This window comes from Phocoena phocoena, chromosome 10 (assembly GCF_963924675.1).
Source record: "Phocoena phocoena chromosome 10, mPhoPho1.1, whole genome shotgun sequence".
Taxonomy (NCBI): Eukaryota; Metazoa; Chordata; class Mammalia; order Artiodactyla; family Phocoenidae; genus Phocoena; species Phocoena phocoena.
Window position 1 is genome coordinate 63311293 of NC_089228.1, and position 18244 is coordinate 63329536.

General features: G+C 35.7%; 1 protein-coding gene across 1 annotated transcript in view; it reads right to left on the minus strand.

The window, feature by feature from the left end:
* The window catches only part of TINAG (tubulointerstitial nephritis antigen), a 94617-nt gene that overhangs the window by 47949 nt on the left and 28424 nt on the right, over positions 1-18244 (minus strand). Inside the window, exons 5-8 of the mRNA XM_065885389.1 lie at positions 12857-12980; positions 9185-9335; positions 6711-6891; positions 5151-5196 (exon numbers count right to left, since the gene is read on the minus strand). Coding sequence (XP_065741461.1) covers positions 5151-5196; positions 6711-6891; positions 9185-9335; positions 12857-12980 — 502 coding nt within the window. The remainder of the gene's footprint in view (positions 1-5150; positions 5197-6710; positions 6892-9184; positions 9336-12856; positions 12981-18244) is intronic.

An 18244-nucleotide genomic window follows, 5' to 3' on the forward strand; every position in this document is an offset into this window, starting at 1 on the left:
CTGTTAGCAGTTGCCTTATTTATTGAGGTGCTCCTATGTTGTGTGCATATATATTTATAATTTTTATATCTTCTTCTTGGATTGATCCCTTGATCATTATGTAGTGTCCTTCCTTGTCCCTTGTAATATTCTTTATTTTAAAGTCTATTTTATCTGAGTACTGCTACTACAGCTTTCTTTTGACTTCCATTTGCAGGGAATATATTTTTCCATCCCCTCACTTTCAGTCTGTATGTGTCCCTAAGTCTGAAGTGGGTCTCTTGTAGATAACATATATATGGGTCTTGTTTTTGTATCCATTCAGCAAGCTTGTGTCTTTTGGATGGAGCATTTAACCCTTTCACGTTTAAGGTAATTATCAATATGTATGTTCCTATTACCATTTTCTTAATTGTTTTGGGTTTGTTTTTGTAGGTCCTTTTCTTCTGTTGTGTTTCCCACTTAGAGAAGTTCCTTTAGCATTTGTTGTAGAGCTGGTTTGATGGTGCTGAATTGCCTTAGCTTTTCTTGTCTGTAAAGCTTTTGATTTCTCCATTGAATCTGAATGAGATGCTTGCCAGGTAGAGTAATCGTGTTTGTAAGTTCTTCCCTTTCATCACTTTATGTACGTCATGCCACTCCCTTCTGACTTGAAGAGTTTCTGCTGAGAAATCAGCTGCTAACCGTATGGGAATTCCTTTATATGTTATTTGTTGTTTTTCCCTTGCTGCTTTCAATAATTTTTCTTTGCCTTTAAGTTTTGCCAATTTGATTATTATGTGTCTCCGCGTGTTTCTCCTTTAGTTTATCCTGCATGGGACTCTCTGAACTTCCCAGACTTGGATGGCTCTTTTCTTTCCCATGTTAGGGAAATTTTAAACTATAAGCTCTTCAAATATTTTCTTGGGAGCTTTCTCTCTCTATTCTCTTTCTGGGAACCTTATAATGCTAATGTTGTTGCGCTTAATGTTGTCCCAGAGGTCTCTTAGGCTGTCTTCATTTCTTTTCATTCTTTTTTCTTTATTTTGTTCCACAGCAGTGAATTCCACCATTCTGTCTTTCAGGTCACTTATCCATTCTTCTGCCTCAGTTATTCTGCTATTGATTCTTTCTAGTGTATTTTTCATTTCAGTTATTGTATTGTCCATTTTTGTTTGTTTGTTCTTTATTCTTCTAGATCTTTGTTTAACATTTCTTGCATCTTCTCCATCTTTGCCTCCATTCTTTTTCCGAGGTCCTGGATCATCTTCACTATCATTATTCTGAATTCTTTTTCTGGAAGATTGCTTATCTCCACTTCATATAGTTGTTTTTATGGGGTTTTATCTTGTTCCTTCATCTGGTACATAGTCCTCTGCCTTTACATCCTGTCTATCTTTCTGTGAATGTGGTTTTTACTCCACAGGCTACAGGATTGTAGTTCTTCTTGCTTCTGCTGTCTGCTCTCTGTTGGATGAGGCTATCTAAGAGTCTTGTGCATGTTTCCTGATAGGAAGGACTGGTGGTGGGTAGAGCTGGCTGTTTCTCTGTTGGTGAGAGCTTAGTAAAACCTTAATCCACTTGACTGCTCATGGGTGGGGCTGGTTTCCCTCCCTGTTGTTTGTTTGGCTCGAGGCAACCCAATACTGGAGCCTACCCGGGCTCTTTTTTGGGGCTAATGGCAGACTCTGTGAGGGCTCATGCTAAGGAGTACTTCCAGAACTTCTGCTGCCATTGTCCTTGCCCTCATGGTGAGACAGAGCCACCCCCACCTCTGCAGGAGACCCTCCAACATTAGCAGGTAGTTCTGGTTCAGTCTCCCCCAGGGTCACTTCTCCTTTCGCTGGGTCCTGATGCACACACTACTTTATGTGTGTCCTCCAAGAGTAGAGTCTCTGTTTCCCCCAGGTCCTGTCGAAGTCCTGCAGTCAAATCCCACTAGCCTTCAAAGTCTGATTCTCTAGGAATTCCTCCTCCCATTTCTGGAACCCCAGGTTGGGAAGCTTGACGTGAGGCTCAGAACCTTCACTCCAGTGTGTGCACTTCTGTAGTATAAGTGTTCCCCACTTTGTGAGTCACCCACCCAGCAGTTATGGGATTTGCTTTTATTGTGATTGTGCCTCTCCTACCATCTCATTGTGTCTTCTTCTTTGTCTTTGGATGTGGGGTATCTTTTCTGGTGAATTCCAGTGTCTTCCTGTTGATGATTGTTCAGCAGTTAGTTGTGATTCTGGTGTTCTCACAAGAGGGAGTGAGAGCATGTCCTTCTACTCTGCCATCTTGAACCACCCGCCATCTATTTTTAATTGACAGAAGCACAATTACCAGGAACTGAGACCTTGCAAGAAGCCCACTACCCTTGACTGATGATCACTATTTCTTGGGCTTCTTGGGCTTCTCCACAAGTCTCTTTAAATTCCAATTAAGTAGCAGCAAAGGGTGAACCTAGCAAACAGGGTGTAAAATAATTGTTCTTCATCCTTGGAAGTGAATACAAAACTTTCCTTGGTGAGTTTGAATAAAAAGCAAACCCTTGGCAAAAGAATACTCTGACAAGATTGCATCCCTCCAGCTCTGAAGAACTAAGCCAATAGTGTATTGTTTAGAAAGAAAGAGCTTATACTTTATAAAACTCTCCTTCCTTCCCTCACCTAGATTATTTCTTTTCTGTATTGTGTGCTGTTTTATTGAAGGGCTTGGGCAATTCAGGGTGAACACTTTAAACTTCTCCTTTCAAAGACTTGAATTGAAAATATTTTTAGTTGGGCTAGTTAAGTATACCTTGACAACTGTGCACAATGCTTGTCTTAGTTTGATGTACATTTTAAATAAAATAAGAAAATTTTTGATAGATACTAAAATGAAGCTTCTCTTCCAAAGTCAAATATTACTTTTGATTCCATTTTTTATTTCATTTATTAATGTTTCATGCCTTTTCTGTTGCTGTCTAAATATTCTCAAAAGAGGTTAAATCTTCTTTATTTACTTTAAAACACCTTTCCATAGGATTTCAAAAATTTATATAACTGTACGCTTTGCAGATCTTTTCTTTTGTTCTCTTTCCAGTACATAAACTTATGTTTAATTCTATAGATTTCAGAAGAGTGCACATGGTATTATTTATTCAGAATTCTATTGCCTTTTACATTCTTTTGTACCAAGCAGGAGAAAGTCCTGTACATTAGCCCAGGCAAAAATATGTAGACAACTATGTTGCATTGACAGCAAGATGAAGCAACCAGCATTTATAAAAGTGTGAAATATTGCTATTGGTTTTCTCTTCCATAGAATCATTGACTCCATTAGCTTTTCTCAATTCTAAGCACTGTGAATAAAATATACTCTTCAATGTGGAAAAATACCACTGTAAACAAAAGAAACATGAGTGAGACACCATGACAATTAACTTGAAGACAGATCCTTCCTTGAGTCTGACACCAAAATAGACTTGATGAACTCATCAACATATAAGTACATAAACTACTGTAGTGCAATTATACTTCTGGAGAATAGCAGCAAACTTATTACACAGAATTATGACACACCTGAGGGTAGGATGGTGAGCTCTATCTCATGATCCTGGCTCAGGTTGGCAGGAGGGAGGTTCTCAGCAAACATTTGTTACATAGATGTTGAATAATCTGAATTTCAACATTATTATTTACAAATTTTATTTCTTTATTTTTGATTCATTATGTAAAATTCATGAACACTTATATATTTGACCATAAAATAAACCTAAGGTGTTCTCAATTTTAAATCATTATGATGCAAGTTTCTTTTGACTGATTAAAAGAAAGAGAGAGAGAGAAACTTGAAACAGTAATATAACGATTGTAAATTCAGAGAGGTTTAAATAACTTGACCAAAATCATTTAAGTTGAAAATGTCAAAACTGGAATTTCAAATTCAGCCTTGACTTCAAATGCCTGTGTTCCTTCAAATTTGTCACACAAACTCCGCTTAACGAAGCATATATTTAAATTACACATGAATTTCCCTGTTATTTTACCAGCTTTCAAAAATTACACAACTGTAAGGAGGGAAAAAAATTCTCTTTATTTGTTTCAGTTTTTGTGTATTGTTCCAGGATTTTAAAAGTTAAATTCAGGGCATGATTAGAGTAAGTTTTGGTTTTCCAATAAATGTTAAGTGATGATAAAGATCAATAAAAATCTTTCCATCACAGTTTTAAAATCTGTGGTTCCTGCAAATGTTGAACCAATACTAATTAGGCCAGCATTCAGAAAAACAAAAATACATTTTGGCCAGTAGCTCCTTGGGTATATATCAGATGTTTTCAATTTAATTTTGTTATGTTTAACCAAATTCTTTAATTTATTTATTTACCAATTCCACTGCATTGATACTATATTATGGGCCTTTCAGTATTCACACCCTGAATTTCTATTTTAGGCCTCACTGGTTTTGTTTTTCCAAGAATTTCAAGGCAACGTTTAGCATAGAAAATATACACTGTGAACCTATTTTTATTCATGCCATTGGTGCAAAATCAAATCAAATAGGTAAGCAGAGGAACTATGTATCAGAAATAATATCTTCATATCAAAATCAATGGACAGAAAGTCAGTATATTATTTCCTTACTTACTGTTAGTTTACCATACATAACACATTTACAAAATTGATCAAAATGGAATGCATGTTATAAAACACAAAAATTATACTGGATTATTCGATTTCTTTTGAGTTTATAGAAAAATTAAAGTGTCCACTTTGTTTCTACTGCTAAACCTTGATTTTTTTTTCAATCCATTACTTAATCCACTTAAACCGAAGTGAGGAAATTTCTAACATTATGTATGAGTCCTAAATATAAGTAAACAATTAAATGAACTCTATCAGTTAGTATTTCCTGTTCGAATGTCTTTTGGATCCATGATCACTTTGGATACACTTAGCAGACTTTCATCCAATGTGTCATTAACATTCGTTTAAGAATTCAATGTATGAATGAGTTTATCTTCTTCAAATAAAAGGTCAGCTAATTAGGTTATTAGGTGAGTGGATCTCCTATAATTACTTTGGTCTTACAACCACTGAATCCTTAAGAGTAATCTAAAAGTTAAAAATTTCTATCATTTATTAAGCTCTTTATACAGGAGATAAAATGTAATAATGTTGTTTATTAAAGGAATAAATAAGACACAACCATATTTCATCCAAGCTTACCTTGAACTGGTCCATTTTGCATGATTTCTTTCATTATCTCAGTTTCCTGGAAGAAAAAAAATCAGTGAGCACCATTTCTGTTATCAGAGCACACTAAACCTATTGTTTGGTGTGTAATGTTAGGTACTGTACAATCAGTTTAGGAATTATGCAACCCAGTGTGCCTTGACCACTTGCAGTTTACTCTTAATCACCTTTTGAAATACTCACATGTGAATTGCCACATTGATGAACTTGCTAAAGACAAGACACACACACGTTTCAATGACTCTTACCACTGACAATAATTTTGGAATGAAGAAAAATACAAAGATGTTTATGGTCACAAAGGAAAAATAATTCAGTTAAAACTCTGTTTATCAGTAGAGATTAATGTCATCTCCATTCTTAGGATCACAAAAGCGATCCCAGAAGATAGTGAGGTTCCTCAGTTTTAGCATACAAATATTTCTCTGTTGTTGTCCCCTGTGTAATGCAACCCTTAGGAAAGAGGCAGGTCATTCATTCATTTATTCATATAAATGTGAGCACATTGATCAGAGTAAAGACAAGAAACTAGGACAGAAAAAAATATTGACCTTGCCTCTGTCCTGAAGATATTTGCATTTTGGTGGAATAGACAGGCACTAACAAAACTAATTACATTATGAGATACTAAGTTTTATTACAGAGACAAGCACAAAGTGCCATGGATGCAAACAAGAAAGGGACATTGGTTCTGCCTAGGAGTCAAGGAAAATCTTCTCAAAGAAGATGAAGTTTTGACCTACTTCCTTGACATGGAAGTAGGTGGGATAACCATTTGGGTGAGAGGAATCATCACCTGGCTAAGTAGAGAAGCATGAAGGTCATGGTGCATCTGGGGAGCAGACAGCAGGTCAACTTACCAGGAGCATTATGGGCAGGTGGGGGGGTGGGTTAGAACCTGGTGGGAAATGAATCTGTGAAAGCAGTACGTCAGAACCAAATCATGAAGCCCTGTATGTCATGGTAAGAATGTCAAACTGTATTCTATAGGTATCGGGAAGCCATTGAAGTTTCAAATATTCTGAAAATGAGAATGTCTTGGTGATACTGATACAATGGAGTACACTTTTCCTAGGCTTTTAACATGATAAACTGGAATCCAAGAGAATCTTTTTTTCCATTATGACTGTCCATTTCAATTATTCTGTGGAGTAAGGCAAAAGATTGATAAAATGAGCTACTATCACAAAAAAGTCAGTGAAAAAGGTTTTGCTGTAGCCTTTATCTGTCAAGTATTTATATATATATATGTATGTATATATATATATATATACATATATATACATAAAATTATAAAACTTTATTTCCATGGGCATTTTTGAATTTAAGGCAATCATTTGGACTGCTAATACTACAAAGATCAAAAATTATACCCAAATTGGAGGTCATTAATAGACATCTTAAGAATATCAAAAATTATACCTGAAAGCATAGCATTATTTTAGAATATACTAGTTTTTAAATAGTTTTAATGACAGTAGTATATATTTTTGAGAAAGTTAACCCTTTCTAATTCTTGCGATTCAGACTTACATTGGAAGAGACCCTGTATGGAGGAGAACATTGGTAGATCCTATTGGATTTCTCGATGCTGTTGGGACAGGGCTTGGTGGCATGTCGCTTTCCCCGTCCATCAGACCTACTTGTCATGGCGCAGCCATTATTGGTAGCATTTTGATCCTTGAAAAGTGGATAGCATGCATGGGATACCAGTCTATGAGGAATAAGCAAAGATGTCAAAATAATACTTAGGAAAATGCCATAATTACCTATCTATATGCAATTTTACTGAATAAAACATTTGTAAATTATTCTGGCTACGTACATGCAAGTTTAATGACATTGAACATAGTCGTTCAATCATATTAACTATTCCCCACTCCATTCCTATTTCTTCATTATAATTTTTTTTCATGGAAAGGCATTTTATTTTAAATATAGCAGTGTGTACATGTCAATCCCAAACTCCCAATATATCCCTCCCCTGTACCCCTTTCCGCCAGTAACCATAAATTCCTTCTCTAAATCTGTGAGTCTGTTTCTGTTTTATAAATAAGTTCATTTATATCATTTTTTTAATATTTTAAAATCTTGCTTAAATCCATTATAATAAATAAATTTATCTACTGAATAGAATTTTCCAAAGATGAAAATTGTTCATCAATTAAATCTGTGGTAATATTAATAGGGGAAGGACTCCTTAAGTCTGCATCTATAATGATAATGTAGAAGAGCCAAATTTAATGTGAAAGAGAATGAACTTTATCATACTCAGATGTAATATTCTGATAAATTATGTAAGTTTTAGAATTAAGGGTTTTTTTTTTTTACATTTTTATTAAGTTATAAACACCTGCTCATAAGACTTCAATTATTATGTGTCTGTAGTTCATGATACTTTAGAAGGAATTGTATATACTAATATAGTATTAAAGTTAATAAGGTAGAAAGTTATGAGATATATACATTATACAAACAATAAAATAATTTTGATTTCTTATTTTGAAATTGAACATTGAAAAGTACAAATTATTTGGATCCAAATCTAACATAATTCATTGAATATAGAAGCAGATAGTAAGGAAAATAAAACAATGGAATTGATTTTATGGATAGTCAATGTTGAGCTGGCCATGGAATTATCTGGTAGAATTGCCTCAAGAAAATTCAATAGTGTTCAACAAAGTAAGAGAATCTGAACAAAGGAGCACAATGAAAACAAAGCCATTTCCAAAAAAGGTCTCAACTTGGGGATAATAAGGACTATGGATTGAAGTGTGTCAGCCCAAATTCATGTGTTGAAGCCCTAACTGCCATGTGATGGTATGAGGAGATGGGGGTCTTTGAGAGAAAATTAGCTTTAAATGAAGTCATAAGGGTGGGGCCCTCATGCTGGGATCAGTGCCCTTATAACAGGAAAAGACACTAGAGCTCTCTCTCTGCCAGATGAGGACATGACGAGAAGACAAGCCAGGAGGAGGGTTCTCAGCAGGAACTGAACTGACTAACACCCCAGTCTTGGGCTTCTCAGTCTCCAGAACCGTAGGAAACAAGTGCCTGTTGTTCAGGCCACACAGTCTATGACATTTTGTTATGTTAACCTGACCAGACTAATACAATAAGATTTCACTGACTCTCATGTTGTTATATTTTTAAGCTCCTAAAAGGCTTTAATTTTTATTATAGTACAAAACAGAGGCCAATCAAGCACTACTACACCAGGAAGGTATTAGCCCAAGTTGTCCATTCTAAACACCATCTTATTAGGCAAAACATAAGAAAAACATTTTAAAGGACTTTATATAAAATTCCTAACACCCACTCTCTCATAGCACCTAACTTCTCTGTAGCAGACAAAGATCACTCAGTGGAGGAGGAAAGAACACAGGGGCAGCACATACGTCTACTACTAGTTATCAGCTGCAGTTTCCTTAGAGAGATATCTCAGCTTTTAAGTAGATTAGTTCCTATAGGTGACACGAAGATGCTGTGTGAGTATCAGACTACATAAGCATAAAGAAATGCAACCTGCCTCTTCTCATCAGATGGGATGGATAGTGACAATGATGTTCATGAGTTGTGGCAACTATACAGGATGTTTTTATGTTATTCCTCTGATTCTTAACCTAATTCTTACCTGGGATTATCTATTCATCTACTTGGGGAACTAAAGTTCTCAAGAGAGGTATCAGCAATATCAACTACTCTCCTCCCTCCGTGACGACTCAGTAGAACCATTTGGGTCAGAGCCACAAGAAGACAATGCTTACTTGACTCTTCATTAATTTAGCTAGAAATATATACATTCTTCAAACAATTGTTTCCAATAGCTTATAATCTCAATAGATACCAAATATAGTATATATTTAAATATAATCCATGTGTTTATGTAGATGCAGCATATATATTTGTAAAATTTTTGGAAAACTTTAATATATATGTTTTCTTATTCTAACCTAAGCCACACTCTTAAGAATCCTAGAGACATGTGTTAGGCAGCTATTTACCCACGTTTTCTCAGGTACCACCAAGCCCTATCGATGCTTCCACTGTTGCATCCATAGTGGTTCTTGCCACAGCAAGAGATCAAATTCTGAGGGGATAGGTTGGCTGTGTATCGACCTTTGGACTGAATCGCTATGCGGTCAGCTGCTACACCTGTTTCAAAGAGAATATTGATTAATAGTCAAGTGACACATGGTATTGCCAAGAATTTACATAGCGCTTTTTGTTTGAATCTTAAGCTAGTCTTGGAAACTTAATGTAACTAAAAATCAAAGCTAAATGTGATGAACATGTCTGTGTATTCCAACAAATTCAACTGTGTCATCATTTCAGTTACAGTTTTTGTCCAGTTTTGGCATTGCTTCATTGTCTTACCAACTTCACAGACTTCTCTAGTTCCTTGTTCCTTTCATGTTCTATATACTTCTGAATTTTTCATTAAGAAATTTGCCAAGTGAAACTCCTTGAGGGCAAGAGCTATATCTTACATTTATATCTCCTGTACCTAAAACATATAATCATGGCTTAAAATATATTTTTGAAGTGAATGTAACTAAACTCAGGAAATCAGAAAAACTGATCATAGAAATATTAATTGGAAATTCATCCATGTTAATCTGATGTATTGGAATAAATTAAATCTTTGGTTTTTAAACTAATTGAGACTAACATGAATCTACATTATAAACTATCAAAAAGCTACATAGCACATTTTTATGCTTACAATTTTCTTGAACATTATGATCCTAATCTTATCTTAGTAGACGTGGAATTCACCTTGTTTTATATATATATACCTTTTGTGATTGAACCCTCTATTTGTTTAAATAATTCCCTAGCATGGTTGTTGTTAATCAGTTTGTTCCTTTCCCCAACACACATTTGTTGACCACCTACTAGGTGACAGGCACAGGACTAAGCAGTAGAAATTGTAACAATGAACAAAAACCAAAAGAGTCATCATACTGTCCTCATAGAATAATAGACTAGGGAAATTAATCAACCAGTGGCAGAAAACTACTATGTGAGCATTTTGATCATGCTACCATGATAATATGTGTGTTGAGATCACAAGAAAATTGGAGTCAGTGATATTCTCGTACAGATTTTTTGTTGTTGTTGAAGACCTGATATAGTCTTGTTCTTAATCTCTTACTTTTGATGAAAGGCAACAAAGTCATAACCTTCCTTCTATCTATGCACTTTTCTCAGAAGTTATTGTTTTCATTCATCAAAATTATCTGTGTACTGAAACCCCTCAAGATGCTAGTTTAGAATTATTCTAAAATAATTCATTTAAAAATAATTCCTTTACATATGTATTTCTGCATATACATGTTTTTTATGTAACTACAGCATATGTACAATTCTGTAGTGTAATTGCTGGCACATTTTAGACACTCAGTGTGTGTTGAATCTATATCCTCCTACTTCCTTCTCAATTCCCATCTATTTTGTGCTAGGTACATTTCATAAGAGCAAATGCCATTATACCACCATCTCTCTTAGTCTCAAGAAAATAATTCCCTGTTTCATAAAAGAAAATAGAAATTCTTTGATGCTTCAACTTTCAGTACAAGCGTTCAGAATCAAGTATATTTTTTAAATGTTAGTGTAACTATTCTTGGTTCAGAAAAGACTTTCACAAATAATACCGAAGGAGTCAGAAGCCTGGCTTCTGGGATCACTTCCGAGACTTCTCGCCTTTCACTTTGTTCAGGTCACTTCCCCTCTTTGTGCCTCTTTTACAAAACCAAAGCCTTGGAAAAGGGGACCTCTAACATCCCCTCCAGCCCCATGAAGCTGTAGATTTCAACTAAAGGATGAGGGTTTAAATTGTGATGATCTTCAATACATTGCTTTTTTACAGACATTTCTGAATCTCAGTGAAGGTTTAATCCAAATTCACTTGAAATACTTGGAAAAGGTCAGAAGATTTAAGAATGACTCAGTTCAGCAAATTGCTTTCCACTCTCTCTCTGAAAACTTTCATTGGGCTTTACCTCCAAGACTCACACTATTATTTTCCCTGCTTATTTTATTCTGTCTCCAAGTTTGTTCTGCAGTATGTATTGCCCTCACCATTTCAAACTCCTTCACCTATTAACTTCTGACATCTTGCTTGAGTTGTATTTGGCTGCATAACAATATTTTTATATGTGTGTATATTTTTAAATTGTATTTATCCCATTTTATAGTTTTTAGCTTCTTTGAAAGACTTTTCTTATTTTAACTACAACTTCCTGACAATTTTCTAGGTTTTTAAGAGACCCTAGAATATTCTCTTCTTTACTTAACACATTAAAAAAAAATAGCATCAGCCTGATTTGATGTATTGAATACACAGGATACAAAACTGTGTCATCTGTTAGGTAGAGGGACAAATCCAGACTTAGCCCTGTGCTGAGGCCATCTATGGGGCTGTGACCTGGGGATACCAGAGTACACAGGCCAAATCAGCCTAGTAAATTACTTTCAGTATTTTACCACCAATATCTTTATTAAGACATGTTCAGAAATACTGGTCTAACTTAAAGTAAAATTCTTATATAACCCCTAAGAGGTGTAATACATTAAGCACATGAACATAAAATGACAAATGATTTATATGATTAAATCTGTCCCCACCCAACTAGAATAGGGCTCAAAGAGGTCAAGAGAACATTTATACTTGGGGAGTAGGCATTAGTGTAGACGTTACAGATGGAGATGCTCCAGAAGTGAGTTCAGCCAAATGTATCTTTCCTAGAACGAACTAGCTCATGCTATGAAGTGATGATATTCAGACAAAAGATCAGCACTCCTCTGTGCCAAGGAGTGCAACCCTCCAGAGCTTATGAACTTATTTCATGATGCTTTCAGTACTTAGTCTTTTGAGCACTCTTTTGGAATTATTTTTAAGCCTAGACCACAGTTTTATGAAACTGATCTTTGATAGTAGACAATCAATGCCATATTAGGCTTAATTGCTGTAATACAACCAACACGCTTTTGAGGATAATTTGGAGACCAAATCTTGGGATTAACCTGAATATCGATTTACTGGACTTGTGAAAATATATGAAAGTTGCTGCAACAGAGGTATGTATTCCTCACACAGTGGAAGCAACAGCAACCCTAATTTGGAAACTACTCTTATTAGAAGATCAACTATATCACTTTAGAGTCAGAATCTACATAGTTGCTTTTATCTAAAATGAGATAAAACCCATTTAATCCATTACTACTAGTTCTGAATTCTTACTTTACATCAAATCTACTAGTTTAATAATTAAATATATTCTTGCAGATCTTATCAAGAAAAAGAACATAAGAATTATATGTCTGTGTGATATGCATATTAGGATTACAGATGGTACTATAGGTAAAGAGGAACTTTATACTCTTATTATCTGGCCTTAACTCTCAAAGAACAAATACATTTTGGTAACTTCTTTGCTGCTCTTTTGATCTACTCTCTATTTAAAATTAGATGCTAAAAATAAACGCCAATTTTCAGAGTAAAAACATATTTTTATATCATTTTCAGGCTGCTTTCTCTGGCCAGAGTAAGATTTTAAATTGACCAAATGTTAATATTTAACTATTCTACATTAAAAACCCTTTTAATGACTATGTCAAGATCTAGAGTCAAAGGGAGATTTATAAGGAAGTAATTAAAATGATTTTATTACTTGCAGTAGAAAAAGCCCAGGATGCAGCACAATTTTTTTGATCCAATGGGCCATGGGTCCATCCAGGCCATTTGTAAGAAGCAATAAAGAATTCCGGAAGATCAGTTGTTTCAGGTAAAGAAGTCTAAAGAAGAAGTAGAGGCAGAGGTGTCAGCGTTTTTCAAATATATTCCAAAAACCATTATGAGAAAACACCATGCCCTTTTAAAATGTTTGTCACTGTTTTTTATTTTGTACATTCAATTTTCTGAATGACATCCCTGAAAAGAGTTATTTGTGTAAGATATCTATTTCACTCTATGTTTAAAAATGGCAATTCAATGTGGGGAATCATAATATATATAGTACAAAATCGTAAGAACAAATATAGAATGTGGTACCATATGGTGCAATAATTTCGGCCATTGTTTCTGTCATCTTGAATCAGAGTTTTGGTCATCCCTGTGGAAGACCACATGATGTTATTTAAATTTGGCCTCATAAACAATGTTTACTTTTATATCCCTCCTACATTGGAGAGTGTGTGCACTTCGGATGTGAAATTAATTTGGAAACAATGCATTTGTGACAAATATGCATTAACTCACTTGGAGCCCCAAGAAACACCAATTTTGTACCAGCTATTGGGAAACAAAACTGGGATAAATTGATGGATAGCTATAAAATCCTTGAAGAATAAAAAGAACTTCAGAAATCGTGTAATGTCAAACATACAATGAATGCCAAGATGTCTTCAGAGTCTATGTTAGGTCCTGACAGTTTCAGCTGCTCTCTTTCCAAGAAGGCAAATTAAACCTATGGACCTTGCTCTGTTCATGTCACTCAAAGAAAGTCTAAAGCCCTATAACCTGGTTTTTTTCTTTCAAACTCCTAAAGACTAAGTTTTACTTCCATAAATAATCAGTATTCCAACAAAATAAGGATGTGTTTCTTAATTTTCTATCACTTATGCCTACACATACATTCACACACACATAATTTTTGAGAGTGCTTTAACGTTTTTAAAGTGTTTTATTTTCTCAATAGCGTTATGTGATATAATCAGGGAAAATATTATTTACTCTATTTTACGAATGAGGAAACAAACCTCTAAAAGTTAAATGACATACTAAGTCCTCTCACTTAAATAAGAAATACCCCTGAGACCAGACCCAGATATTAGATTTCTTAACACTGTGTTTCAGTCATCATTTAGCCACTTTATCAGAAATAAATGGATACTTTGCAACAGAAGTAAAATGTCTACTGAAAATTTTTATGATTGTTCATTGAACAAGTCAGGCTACTGATCCAATATCTTGCCCTGCAAAATTACTTCTGACAAGTATAAAACAACTTAAGAGAATAAAGGAAAATTTAAAATGTACACTTCTGCTTGAAAAGATATCCATCCAAAATATTTATAAATTCGAATTTCAATGAAAGAGTTCAGTTTTGACTCAAAAAACTATTATCATATGATAAGAAAGTGATTACATCCTGAGTTTCATTACTAAAAACACTGCTATTTAGGTGATAGAAGAAAAGTGCCAGATCTTTAAGCAGATCATGGTAGGGTATCTACATGAGAACTTAAAGAACAGTATCATAGAAATTCAGGTGATTTTAGATTCCTGTGCCATCAGATTGGCCATAGAATTGGAGCAGAATAAATTTACTGCTCTGAGTAGATAGTTTCAGAAACATAGACTAATTCTCCAAAGGAGCCTTTCTACCTGGGACAGAGATACACGTACCCTATACATTACTCATATTTTCCAATTGTATTATTATTGGCTAATCAGTGTGCTTTTAGGAATTTATAGCATTAAGTTGCCTCATGTTCCAGAAAAATAGCTAGAGTGTCACTGTTATTTTAATTTATTACTTTATAATTCTAATTTAATAACAGAACTAGGATATTTCCGTTCTGCTCTGTGGAAGCAGTAAAGAGATAACTATGACTTCAGACAGATCTCATCAGGATTAAGCTATTCAGAATCTGATGTCCCCATTCCAAAGTTGAACAGAGAACTTTGCACATGGAGGTATTCCATAAATATCTGATAATACTGAGGAGATACATATCTAACTGGTAGATTTAATCACTTTAAAATATCATTTTCCTCCCAAAGGCACATTAAATTAAACTATAATGACAGCATGCACTTGTTTTCTTATGATTTATTGTTTAAAAATAAAAATCTATGAATGGATAATCCTTCTCCATAAGATAAGGCAATAGAAAAACAACAGGAAAAGTGCCATATTCATTGAAAACATATTTACCAACCCACTAAACCAGGTCAATTCATGAAGCTCACCTGTTGGCTCTGTCATGATTTTTACCAATTAATTAATATTGTGTTTCCTAAAAATAAACCCATAGGATTTGAGGCCCAGTAAGCACATATTACCTTGCAATTTTATTTACCTTATGATACCAGATGATCTGATATAATAAGCTCAGGGCAAATTTTACATCTCATTACTCCATAATTATTTCATTCCCCTATAAAGTAAGAGTGTTTTTAAGGGCTTATAAATAAAAGTAAACACCACAGAATAACAGCTTTTAGGAATTGGTAATAGAAGTCTGGCTTCAATAAATGATTTTTTTTTTTTTTTTTTTTTTTGGTCAAAGGATAGCTTCATAAAGCAAAAATGTCAAGCGAGTCAGCTGACAGAGACAAAAATTCCAAAATGATATTGGCTTAAGATAGAAATTTAATTTTAAAAAGTTTTACACTATTAAATATGGGCATTTTAAATTATTTCCGTTGAAAAATTTCAGTCATAATCTAATTCTATTTCAAAATTAATACTAGTCAAACTTGAATAGTCTCCCTGCTTTAATGTTTCAATTTAGATATTAAAGATACTGTGAATAAATGTAAGAATTAAATTCAATGGTGAACACTGGAGAATTTTTTATAATAATTCGTGCATTTTAATCGAATCAAAATCTCTAAAAGTAATGGAAACTTAGTCACAGAACAGCTTGAGAACAAACCAATCAAATTCTGGACATTCAGGACATTCTTATTAAAAGCCCATATAGGGGCTTCCCTGGTGGCACAGTGGTTGAGAGTCCGCCTGCCAATGCAGAGGACACGGGTTTGTGCCCGGGTCTGGGAAGATCCCACATGCCACGGAGTGGCTAGGCCCATGAGTCATGGTCACTGAGCCTGCGTGTCTGGAGCCTGTGCTCTGCAATGGGAGAGGCCACAACAGTGAGAGGCCTGCGTACCACAAAAAAAAAAAAAAAATGCCCATATCTACACAATATCTACTCAGTGAATCACTCCCTTCATCCCTAGTTGCATTTACTCCCTCTTAAACTTGGATAATGAGTGACCTGAGAATCAGAAGAAGGCAACAGAGAACATCATTCTCTTCTGACCTTCACAATCCAAGGTCAGTGGCCATGCATACTAAGAAATGTCTTCTAAGGTACTTGATATTGGTGGGGAAAAGGCTAACTTTTTCATTGTTAACAGCAAAATGAATTTTTCATCTTCAATAATATTTGCCTTGATGTCTTAACTCTGAAAGAGTTATGCTTTGATAATTTGCTAGTTACTGTTTTTTTAACAATCTAATTTCTTGTACATATCAATAATCAGTGACCACGCTATGGCTGGTGGTGCCAGTTCTCCAGGGCTCCTGGTTTGAATAGGTTTTCCTTTTATTTGTAGTGATAATTTTAGCTCAGTACCTGCAAGCTCAGAAAAATGACTATATTTCCTGGTCTGCCTTGGATCCCAGGTGTGGCCACATTACTAAATTCTGACCCATGGAGTGTAAGCAAAAGTGTCACTGGCAGCTTCTGAGAACTCTTCCTTAAGAGACGTTTGGCACTTGATTTTACTCCTTTTTATTGATCTTTTTAAAAATTTTCCTGTTGGCAGTAATTTGGGTATAGATGGACATGCAGCAGCTTCTTGAACCATTATATGACCTCGGATATAAAGGCTCTGGAAAATAGAACAAGGAGGAAGAAGCCTGGGTATCCAACACCAAGGAGTGCAATTCTAACATCCACCTCCAGTTTTGTTGGTAAGAAATCAATTTCTATTTAAGTCACTATCATTTTGGACTTTTGTCACTCTCTGATGAGCCCAATCAAAGCTAAAACAGCACGCAGAACTGACATTAAAGATGCTATGGTAGGAGAGAGGGGGAAGATGGTGGAAGAGTAAGACATAGAGATCACCTTCCTCCCCACAAATACATCAGAAATACGTCTACATGTGGAACAATTCCTACAGAACACCTACTGAACGCTGGCAGAAGACCTCAGACCTCCCAAAAGGCAAGAAACTCCCCACGTACCTGGGTAGGGCAAAAGAAAAAAGAATAAACAGAGACAAAAGAATAGGGACAGGACCTGCACCAGTGGGAGGGAGCCGTGAAGGAGGAAAGGTTTCCACACACTAGAAACCCCTTCGCGGGTGGAGACTGCGGATAGCAGAGGGGGGGAGCTTCGGAGCCGTGGAGGAGAGCACAGCCACAGGGGTGCGGAAGGCAAAGTGGAGAGGTTGCCAGGCCTTTGCCGCTGCAGGCTCGCCCTGCATTCCGTACACCTCCCTCCCCCTGGCCTGAGTGAGCCGGAGCCCCAAATCAGCGGCTCCTTTAACCCCATCCTGTCTGAGAAGAACAGACGCCCTCCAGTGACCTACTCGCAGAGGCGGGGCCAAATCCAAAGCTGAACCCCGGGAGTTGTGCGAACAAAGAAGAGACAGGGAAATCTCTCCCAGCAGTCTCAGGAGCAGCGGATTAAATCTCCACAATCAACTTGATATACACTGCATCTGTAGAATACCTGAATAGACAAGAAATCATCCCAAATTGAGGAGGTGGACTTTGAGAGCAAGATTTATGATTTTTTCCCCTTTTCCCCTTTTGGTGAGTGTCTATGTGTATGCTTCTGGGTGAGATTTTGTCTGTATAGCTTTTCTTTCACCATTTGTCCTAGGGTTCTATCTGTCCGTTTTTTGTTTTGTTTTGTTTTGTTTTGTCTTCTACTTTTTAAAAAAATTTCTTTCTGAGTAATTATTTTTTCATTTTAATAACTTTATTTTATTTTACCTTACTTTATTTTATTTTTTTTTTATCCTCTTTCTTTCTTTCTTTATACTTTTTCTCCCTTTCATTCTGTGGATGAAAGGCTCTTGGTGCTGCAGCCAGGAGTCAGTGTTGTGCCTCTGAGGTGGGAGAGCCAACTTCAGGACACTGGTCCACAAGAGACCTCCCAGCACCACATAATATCAAACGGCGAAAATCACCCAGAGATCTCCATCTCAACACCAACACCCAGCTTCACTCAACGACCATCAAGCTACAGTGCTGGACACCCTATGCCAAACAACTAGCAAGACAGGAACACAACCCCACCCATTAGCAGAG